Source organism: Hydra vulgaris, chromosome 04, assembly GCF_038396675.1.
Source record: "Hydra vulgaris chromosome 04, alternate assembly HydraT2T_AEP".
Classification (NCBI taxonomy): domain Eukaryota; kingdom Metazoa; phylum Cnidaria; class Hydrozoa; order Anthoathecata; family Hydridae; genus Hydra; species Hydra vulgaris.
In genome coordinates, this window is record NC_088923.1 from 17,484,795 (window position 1) to 17,496,391 (window position 11,597).

At 32.0% G+C, this 11,597-nt stretch overlaps 2 protein-coding genes across 2 annotated transcripts; both read right to left on the reverse strand.

Annotated features, from left to right (window-relative positions):
• LOC136079236 (uncharacterized) lies at positions 1-1,224 on the reverse strand. The gene has a single exon (XM_065794960.1). The coding sequence runs from the start codon at positions 1,222-1,224 to the stop codon at positions 1-3; it is 1,224 nt and encodes a 407-aa protein (XP_065651032.1).
• A 57-nt stretch (positions 1,225-1,281) lies between these two features.
• On the reverse strand, positions 1,282-2,541 carry LOC136079237 (uncharacterized). Its single transcript, XM_065794961.1, has one exon. The coding sequence runs from the start codon at positions 2,539-2,541 to the stop codon at positions 1,282-1,284; it is 1,260 nt and encodes a 419-aa protein (XP_065651033.1).
• Between the last annotated feature and the right edge of the window lie 9,056 nt (positions 2,542-11,597).

The window sequence follows — 11,597 nt, forward strand, 5'->3', positions numbered from 1 at the left end:
TTACATGTGACGTTTACGCGATTTTTTTCTTGAAAATTCTTTAATAATATCATCAAAATCAATGGTTAAAAGAACATCTGATTCAATTGACATTAACGACAAACAGTTCAATCTTTCTTGCAGCATGGTTGAGCGGAGTTCATTTTTTATAAGTTTTAGTTTCGAAAATGATCGCTCGCCAGTGCAATTTGAGACTATCATTGACAGAAAAATTCTAAGGGAAATTTCAATATTTGGAAAAGTTGATTCCAAGTGGTCTCTTTTTAATGTTGAGTAAAATTCTGTAAATGAATGTTCATCTTTTGAAATGTAATATTTAAATTGCTGGCACTCAAAAAAAAGTTCATTTTCATTTATGTCCTTCTTATAAATTTGTGCTAGGTTTGAACAATGGTCTTTTAGTTCAACATTGGCAATTGTTTGAATGTTTACTAGAAATCCGAAATTGTCATTGATCTTCTCATATCCTGATGTTCTTTTTTCTAAATTTGATGTTAGTGAATCAATAACAGGAAGGTATGTTTCAATTTTGAATTTATAACTTCCCTGAAATTCCAATTCTTCAGCCTCACCATCAAAGAAGGCCATACGTCGGCTTCTTTTTTTTGTTCTTTTTGAAGAATCTCTGTAGTCAGTGTTTGGAAGCAAGATTTTGGCTTTTTCCTGGTAATTCTCAAATTGACTCCTCAAATCTTTAATGAAATGCAACAATGACTTTAGAATCCAAACTGCAACATCCAGGTTTAAATTTTCTTTCTGTAAAATCTTCGATGTTTCATTAAAATGACAAAGAATATCATTCCAGAAAATTGTCAGAAAAACAATCTCAAAAGTGTTCATTTTCGTGATGAGATTTTGAGCATCATTTTGAGTTTCTTTTGACTGACTTATGTCCTTGATCAAAAATTCAAGTGCTTTTTTAATCTCATCATAACTGTCATGCAGACAAGTCACAGCATCTGCACGTGCTGACCATCGAGTTCCAGAAAGCTGTTTGACAATTTTTTTGCCAACAAAAGACAGAAGCACTTGCCAACGATGAGTTGATGCAGAAAAAAAGTTGTAGAGGCATTGAACAAAGTCAAAAAAAATAATTGCTTCTAAACAACATCCAGCTGCACTGTTGCCAACCAGATTTAAAGAATGTCCAGCACAAGGAATAAACAATGCTGATTCACTTTTGTCTTTAATCCTCTTTTGTAGGCCTGAGTACTGTCCTGCCATATTTGATGCATTATCGTATGACTGCCCACGACAGTCAGATATTGAAATTTCATTTTCTTATAAAAAATTCAAAACCACTGTTTCTAAATGTTCAGCTCCATGCCCGTGAATGGGAACAAATTGCAAAAAACGCTCAACTGGTGCCAAGTCTTTAACATATCGAACTGTAAAAGTTAATTGATCTACATGTGACAAGTCTGGAGTTGAGTCAACGCTGATTGAGTAGTATTTTGCTTTTTTTAATTCAGAAATTATTTCGCTCAAAACTTTATTTCCCATTAGGCATATAAACTCCTCACAGATATTGGCGGAGAGGTATAAAGTATTACCTTTTCCAGAATTTCCATGTTTTTTCATGTGTTCATGTAGGAATGGGTCAAACTGGCTAAGTAACTCAAGAGTTCCTAAATAATTACCATTTTGCTCTGAACCAATGGTTTCATTGTTTCCACGAAATGGCAATCCTCTTGATGACAAGAACTTTACAACTGCAACAATTCTTTTCAGCACATTTTGCCAGTACAATTGTTCGTTATGTAACTGTTTTAATAATACAGAGTCAAGCTGGCCACTTTCTCTCTGCCGACTGGAGTAAGTAAGCATATTTTTGTGATGTTCAGAACCATTCTCGTGTCCAGATATACATTTTAAGGCATTTTTCCAGTCATCAAATCCAGTTGTGGAAAAATTAGAGTGTTTGCTGGAGAATAAGGTACAAGCAAAGCAAAAAACAGAACCTATTGAAGGTGAGTATAATAGCCATTCACGATTGACAAATTCGCCATTGTGTAGTTCACGTCTAAAGCAAGATTTTGATAAGTACCTTTTTTGTCCGCAACTCAACCATTCCGAATTTTTGAAGCTCCCATCATTGTTCTGGCACATGGACGGGCCATTAGAAATCCAAAATGATTGAGCTTCTTGGGATAACTGATGCCACAATGCTGGGTCAGTTTCTTGAGTAGTTTTTGTTGTTGCGTTTGGATAAGTTTTAATTTGATTTGATTCTGGCTCCTGTGCTGGTTCTGGCTCCTGTACTGGTTCTGGCACCTGTGCTGGTTCTGACTCTTGCTCTGGTTCTGGCTCCTGTTCTGGTTCCAGTTCCTGTTGAATTTCTAGAGTTTCATTTGGCAACAAAGCACTATCAATGCTTACGAAATTTGAAGTTGGACAAAGAAATACATCTTCGGACACAACAGGCTTTGACTTTTGTACCAAAAGAAATGATGTCAAAGGAAGATATTTTGAAATGTCTTCTTTTGCTTTAGCGGCTTTTTTCCTCTTTGCAGCACCACTTTGATAAGTCCGATTAGACATGTTAAATGACTTTTTTTCAAAACAGATGTTTTAAGTTGATCACAGCAATTTCAAATTCAATCTAATGGGATATTTTAAGTGCTTGTAATTTAACACTTCTTATCGGAAAATTTATGTTTATTTTCGGACGCATGCATGCATTTTTGCTTATCAAGAAAAAAAAAATTCCCTAGGGGGCCCCCAAACTGAAAAACTGATACTTTTCTAAAAATAATTAAAAAAAATCTTATCAAGAAAAAAATTATTCCCGAGGGGCCCCCAAACTATGATTTCTTCAGAAAATTTAGAAATATAATTTTTTATTTATATAAATTTGAAAAAAAATGCAGACACATTTTGGGGGCCCCTAAAAATCGGGGGCCTTAGGCTGCAGCCTACCTAGCCTATGCGTTAAGACGGCACTGCTCATAGCATTTACTATGGAAAAAAATATTTATTTTTATAAAATTATTTTTTTTTATTTTTATTTTTTTAACAATATTGAAAATATATATTCTTACAAAAAAATTAAAAAAAAAATTTTTTTAGTTTTTTTTTCCACAGATAAAAGGTGGGTTACTGTTTGGCTTTTATACGGGCTAATATTTGGTACCAGCTAAAAGTAATATTAAATTTTGGGATAAATTGTTACAAAAATTAATTTAAAAAATTTCTATTAATTTTGCACTTAATAGTGTATTAATAATCATTTTTATAGTTTGCGCCAACTTACCCCGTGGTGGGGTAAGTTAGCGCAAATTTTTTTTTTTTTTTTTGAGGGTTCAGAAAGGCCCCAAGAGTTTTTTTTTGTAAATGAATGCAAATTTTATAAGATACCCTAATCCATACTCTTGAAGAATACACTTTAATATTTTTAAAAAAATGTACTGTTAAGGCTACAGAGCTCATAAAGTAAAAACCGAGCCAACTAGCCCCGGTCTCCCCTATTATTAACAGTATTATTTATGTACTTAAGCGTTTGAGCTTAAACTTTGAATAAAATTTATGTTCAAGTGCATACTCAAACGTTAAAATACATAAATAATACTGTCTAACTGCATTACCGTGAATTTAAAATGAAAAAATATGTCATAAAAAAAAAATCAATTTTTTTATTTCTAATTTGCACACATACTCCTAGCTTTAATTTTAAAAGTAAGGTGTTATAATTTAACAGTGACCTAGTTTCATATTTAGCGCTTGGAGCAAGTAAAATAGGTGCACCCCTTCTTTTCTCGAAGTTAGTTGAGTTAAAAAAATATTGTGTTTAAATCATAGAGGTTATATACAATATGGAATTTGAAGATACCAAAATGGGTAAAGATGGCAATCCTGATGCTAATAATCCAGTAGAAATAAATTAAAAATTTCAGTTAGCAATTTTGATTTAAAATATCATTCAACATTTCAGGTCTTTCTTTGGAAAAAAGCCATGCGTTTGGTCATCTTATTGGTGTTTCAGTATATGTTCACACTCATGTAACCTGGACAATAAAATAAATATTTTATTGGCCAAAATATATTTTTATAGAAATAATAATTTATTTAAAATTAAACTTATTCTAAATTTATTGACATTTCTAATTTCTAGTACATAGTTTAAAATTGTTTTATTTTCTTGCCTTTTCCTTCGCGAATCAATCAATCACTTTATCCAAACAGTTGACAAGTTGACAAGCTACTTATGATGTAGCTGTCGTCAATGGTAAGGCTAAAAAAATTAACAACAGTTGCTTCAAAAAACACAACTTAAAAAAACAACTATAAACTAAACTATAAATAAAACTTACTAATTTTTTAAAATATTTTTTCTTTTATTTAAAATGCTTTGATTGCTTATGACGTTTTTAAAAACATATCGTTGGATATTTTATTTAAAAAGTGGAGTGAGATTGGATAACTTTAAGTTAAGAAATTTACGCAGCATTTCATTTAAAACTATGTTTTCCTGCGTAGATGATCTAATCACTCGCACGGTACTTATGCAATTTAAGTCATTACATAAATTAGATTGGGTTTGCTAGCAGACTTTCTGACTGCATTTGCTTGTGAAATGAAAAGATCCTTAAAGATTTTTCTAAGGTAATCTAAATAAAGTACAATAAAGTATTTTAATTAAAGTACAAAAGTAGCATTTGCTCCAACTACCTACCGGGGAGCATTTGCTCCCCGGTTGCTAGTTGGAGCAAAATTACTCCTACGCCTCTGTAATTTAATATACGGTATAAAGCGAAATATTAAAATTTTAGAAAAATATGCGATTACTTTAAACAAATATTACAACATTTGTTTAAAATTGGTTCCCATTATGTAAAATAACACCTTTGAGGCTACGCATAGAACTATTTATAAATAATTGCGATGCTCTAGGTTTATGCATGAATCCAATTTCTATAAAAAATACCATCAATATCTGAACAAAAACATAAACAGTCCAATTCTTTAAAAACTGAGAAAAAGACTGATGCCTTTTTTTTTTACTTTTAAAACTTGCAAATTGAATCCAATAAGTTTTGTTGTTTCAACTTGGATGTTAACATGTGAGCTCCAGACTTCAATAAATCTAGATCACGTATCAAATCATCCATTTCGCTTTGTTTTAGAGAACTTGGTTGCTTGAAAAGTAATGAATATTATTTTTTAAATTTATCTGTAGAACTATCTTTATCGGTAAGGTTTGATGATGAACTTGATGGAATGGAAACTGGCTACTGTTTATTATGTGGAACTGGTGCAACGGATGACGGAATATTAGGATAAGTTAGTTTTGATCTATTCGTATTTTTTTATACTTTGATATATTGACTATACAGAAGTAGCAGTCTGCAGTGTGATTCTTTGGTTTTCTCCACACGTGAGAATGGCAAATAGCATTCTTTTTCGTTCTTCTGTAACTAGCTCTTCAAAGCTAATCTGCAAATACCCCATGACACACGAGGAGCTTATTTCTTTTCCTGATTACCTATTTTGATCTCAAAGTACACGCATATCCGGTCCATAGGCCATATTGGCTGTTTTGCCCATTATAGTACAATAATGTAGCAAAACAAGTCTGTAGATAGTCTACAATTTTGAGAAAATGATATAGTTATGTTAAACAATATCTTAAAAACAACAACAACAAAAAAAACCAGACATAAAATTAAACATTAGGGTTATGACTTTTTTTCAACCCCATGCTGCTGTATAGTAGTTTGATGAACTTTTACCTAAAAAGCACGAAATGAACTATAATTTGCATATCTTTTGAAAAAAGTTCACCCCTTCATTGAAAAATCAATCTAACAGCAGTTATTGGTCAATCGGTTATAAATATACTTGAAAAAAGTTTCACCTTTCTTTAGAAAAATGTGTCGGCGTGAGAACAGTTGGTTGTAGTATTATGTTATCATTGCAAAAAGGAGTGGTAGTTAAAATTCAATAAGTTGCGTCAAATGCTGTTTGGTATCCATGTTATAATCATGCTTTGAATTTAACTTTATCCAAGAGTTTGAACGTACAAGCATTAAGAAACTGTTTGGGGATTATTAGCAAAGTTGTTGCTTTTTTTAATGCTTCTGAAAAACGAAATTTTATTATAAAAAAATGCTAAATTCCCCACTGCTTTCACTCTGCGAACCACAATGGCTTGAAAGGCATGATGCTTTTCTAACGTTTAGTGTTGAACTTCCACAAATAATTGATGCACTCGGGGCCGTCCCGAAGAGATTTTAAAAAGGGGATGACGTGTCTGTTTTTTGCCGACTAAAGCCAAAAAGAATTTTTGGGCACTAACTTATCAGGAAAAAAAAAGAGCCTCGTTTTCCGACATTTGCGACTGACAACTATGGATCCAATTTTTCAGACTCCAGTGTCTAATTTGCCTACAAATAAAATTCGTAGGGGTTTAGATACCCCTACGCCCTCCCCCTCCTCGAGACGGCTCTGAATGCACTGGACAATATATCTAAATGGAATGACAGAACATCTTTATCAAAAGCAAGAATTTTATTATTATCAATTATAGAACGTGGTTTTATAGTGTCTTTAGGCTGTGCAGTACATGCGTTCTCATTAACAAATGAGCTCAGTCACTTTCCAAAAAAAGGTTTAGATTTACATAAAGCAAAAAATTGCATTAAAGACCTGTTAATTGTTTTAAAACATAAAAAAGAAAACTGCGAAGAAATATTTGAACAAATTTTTAGAGCCGCAGGAAAAACAATAATTAAAAAAAATGGTAGTTTTACCTACAAAAAAAAAGTACAGAGAAATTCCAGTAAATATTGAAAACGTGATTGACCGTTTTGCGAAATCGAGAAATCGTAAATTAGAATTTGTAATATAAGTTGTTAAAATAACCAACAAATCGAGTATGCTTTTTTTATAAAAGGCTGCAAACACGAAATACAAAAAAAATGTTTTCCAAATTATTTAAGGAGGAAGGGTAGGCAAGGCGGGGGAGGGGGGGGAAGGGATAGAGATTGTCCCGATTGCACCCCCTCCACCCATATGTATTCGTCCTTGGAAACAACGCTCTAAAATATATACTTTTATTTCAAGAAAACACTAATATTGCTGATGTATATAAGAATTGTCAGCATCGGAATAAAAAATACTTGTCAATAATGGAATCGATTTGAAACATAAGACAGTATTATTGTTTTCATAAACGTGGCAGGTAACGTGGCAGGTAAAATATTTAACGTGGCAAAAAAAACGATTAAAAAATAACGACCTTATAACTTTGTGACAAATGTTTTCTTTTTATTTATTTTGCTCACATGTAATTGATTTATTTACTTTGGGGTTGTCCATAAATTACGTCACGATGTTTTTGATACTTTTTTACCCCCTCCCTCGTAACGCATCCGAAACACTGTATTGACTCCCCCTCCCCCAACGTTACGCAACAATTTTGTACCCTCTCTTCGCTAAAGATTTTTTTTTTATGATACCAATTTTAAAAACCTATTCTTCCGATATATCATACATGTAAAATATTATATATATAATATATAATACATAATAATATATTACGCATGTAAAAATATTATTTTATAAATACAATTTTCATCTAACTTCCAACGTTATAGTGGATTTTGCTTTAGGCTAGTAAGCCAAGGGTTCGAGGTTCGCCTTTCGGTATCGAATTTTTTTTTTTTTTTTTTTAGTTAGTGAACAAAGATTGTTTTTTTGTTGCTGCGCACTTTTGTGCACCAACTAAATAAAGTTTTAAACTTGTACTATATAAAGTTAAAGCGAAGATCCTGCACTGCACATAGACTGTAACAGCCGTAACAGTCCGTAAACAGGATGAAACTACTTCGTTAACGGAGTGTACATATCGACTAAGTAAGATTCAGGCGTAGTTGATTTTACAATCAACATGTAGATACATCAACTAAGGGTTTTGGTTTGGTCAAATACTCTTTTAATAAAAAGAAAGTCTCTAGGTTTAAAACTAAAAATTAAATGTTGCGTTACAAAATCGAGGTCCCCTCCCCATCGTAACAAATCGTCATAAAATCGCCTACCCCCTATAGCGTGACGTCAATTATGGACGACCCCTTTGCACTATTGCAAAGCAAAGACATTTAAAAAACGTTATAAAGTGGTTACTTGCAACAACATTAATTATAAAATGTATGTTACTAAAGAAACTTGACATAAAGTACTGTTGTACAGTGAAACTGAAAACGTTGAAGTGAACTATTGACTCAGTGTGATGGTGCACGAATTTATTATCAAAAAAAGTCAAATACTTTCTAAGTAGTTTTGTATAACCAGTGATAATAAAACTTTCACACATAAATCTTATTTTTTTAATACTTCTTTGAAAATAAATACAATTGCATGAGATGAATAATGATCTAAAATCATTTTTTTATACATATTCTTCATATTTTTTGTAAAACACGTTAAAACAAGGTAAACTAATGTAATTTTTTAATGAAAAATTAATATAAACAAAAAAAAGTTATACAAACAAAAAAAACAAAAAAATAATAATAAAAGATCATTTTACTCAGTTTGCTAACATAACATTTTAGATAACATAACGTAAAAAAACACCAAACAAACGTAAATTATTGCGAAATATTTTTTTCCAATAGTAATTAAACAAATGTGTTATTAAAAAATAAAAATCTTCATTTACTTCAACTAATTTCTTTGACAACGGTAAGCTAATAATAATTAAATAATGTTGCGTAAATGTCTTTAAATTCTTTTCATTATTTGACAAAAAAAAAAAGCTTACTTTTTTAATGCTTTTGTAAAAAAAAAAAGAAAACATCTTTTAACTTATTTTTAAGATTATGAATACACAGCAGCACAAAAATTGGTTAAACAAACGGAAATGCACGTTTGTTGCGTTTTCAGTGCAAATTGCTATTATTGGAATAGATTACAGTCTTACTTTTTTATCATTATGGATGTACATTAAAGAAATGATAAACACAAGCACACCAAAGTTGTTATACAGTGTCGTTTCTGTGTCATCTATTCTTGCATCTTTTATTCTAACACCATTCATAGGGAGAGTAGTTGATAAAAAAAGAAACGTTAAGCTCTTTTTTTTAATATGTAATTTACTGATGATGACTGGAAATGTGCTATATAGTCTACCTTTTTCTCCATTCTTTTAAATAATAGGAAAACTTATTTCTGGTTTTTTGGCATCGTTGCAGTCTGTTATTTTCAGTGAAACAAATCGAAGTTACCCGGCACACGAAACCCGTTCAAAGCTATCAATTTTATCAATAATGTTTAATTTAGGCTTAATGCTTGGCCCCGGTATAAATTTCACTTTCAAGGACATTAACTTTTTTATTGGCTTCTGGCATTTGCAATACGTAAATTTTTGCGGACTATTTATGGGTTGTATTTATATTGTCAGGGGATAAGCATAACAATGGTGCACGACGTATCAAAGGAATTCGATTATAAAGCTTTTGTAGAAAAGAATTTAACAACTTATGAATACAATAAAGTTCGTGCGGCCAGTACTATTGAAAACAACGAAAAACTACCAATAATAAATCGTTCACTAATGCATCATGATTGCATAAATGAAAACAAAACCGAACTTATGAAAATGCAATTAAAAAAATATACTGCAATCAAAATATTCAAAACTTTGTTTTTGCATTTTGATTCAGCGCTTCTTTTATTTTCAAACTTTTTTTTGGTATCTTTTGTATTTAATACAGATGTATGGCTACCATTACTAATTATTGAGAAACTTAACTTATCAATAACAGAAATAAATATTTGTTCTTTTGGTTCCTATGGGATATCCGGTTTAATTTTGTTTAATGTTTGTTTTTGTTTGATTATATTGAAATATTTGGAACGTTGTACATTACTGTAATAATGGTAATTGGCGTCATGTTTTTTATTAGAAAAAACTATTATATTTATCCAAAATTAGGGCCGTACCAAGGGCGGGGGCCGGCCGGGCCGCGGCCTGAGGCGCCAAAATTGGGAGGGCGCAAATTTTAATAAATTAAAAAAACAATAATCAGTTTATGAAACAAATTTTCACGGCGTTGCTGCTGTTGATAAGAAAATTAATTAAAATTCCACCTCTTGACACAAACTCCTAAATATTAAAGCTCATTTACTGAACAAAAGAGCGTCCTTTAACACTAACATACCTTTGATAACTTTTGAACATTATGATTCTATTATGAATCGAACCAAAATATTATCTGGTGCTAAATTTAAGAAGAAAAGAAAACAGCGCCAAGAAAGTGACGAGAAACTACAAAACTGTTTCAAAAAGTGTTTGGTAACAAACTCAGTGGAAAAACAAATTATTACAGAGGATATTTGTATTGAAGTTAATGACAATTCAACAGATCCTTATAATTGACTTAAGTTCAGATCATCATTTGGAATTAATTGAAGAGGAGATTTTCATCAGCCAAAGTTAATAAGAATTTTGCACAACTGATTCAGAACCAACAAGGGAAAATGGAAATGCCCAGCTTTCAGGCCCAGTTGAAATGGACGAGGATGAACTTCATTCAGAAATCTCAGAAATTTCAGTGGCCTCGGAAGAAAATTTTCAACACAGGGATCCAGCAACATAGCCTAAAATAACAGACAAAACAAGATGTTTTTTGATTGAGTATGGGCCAGAGCAAGACAGAAGAGAATTTTGAACACGCTGTGTAATTTTGAAAACAGAATGCGACACTTCAGCTCAAAATGGTATGAAAAAATTTATTCCAATGGTGAAAAATTTGTTCGCACTTGGCTGCAGTACAGCAATAAAAAAGATTCTTTATTTTGTTTTTGCTGTTTGTTATTTTCAACAACAAAAACCAACAATTTCTCAGAAATTCACAAAGGGTTTTGTGACTGGAAAAAACTAAACCAAGAATTCCTGACCATAAAAACAGCAATGAACACCAAAGATGCTATTCTGATTGGAAAACTCTTGAAAAAAACCTCAAGGAAGGAAAGACCCTGGATTCTGATCTGCAGAGAGTTATCAGTGGAGAGATGAAAAAGTGGAGAGACATCTTGAAAGTGATTGTTGATGCAATTTTGTTCTGTGCCAAGAACAATCTTGCCCTTCGGGGAACAACAGAATACATCGGTCAACAAACAGTGGCATTTTTCTGAGCTTAATTGAGTTGATTAGCCATTATTATCCATTAGTGGCTGAACACATTGTGTCCGTTAAAGCAAAAAAAAACCACAACATCCTACTTTTCTCCTTGAATTCAAAATAAGCTGATTGAGTTACTTGGGCAGAAAGTCAGGAACGAAATTTTGTCAAACATCAAAGAAGCTAAATACTACTCTATTCTGTTTGACTGCACTCCAGATGCCTCCCACAAAAAGCAGATGACTCAGATCATCAGGTATGTCCACATCAGTGATGAAACCTGCACAATTAAGGAAAGCTTTGTGGACTTTATTGAATCTCACCAAAAAATCGGAAAAGGTCTTGCAACAGAGATAACTGTTAAATTGGAGAAGGATGGTCTAACCATTTCCGATTGCCGGGGCCAAAGCTATGACAATGGAGCCAATATGTCTGGAAAATACAATAGCGTCAAAGTTCGCATCCATTCTCTTAA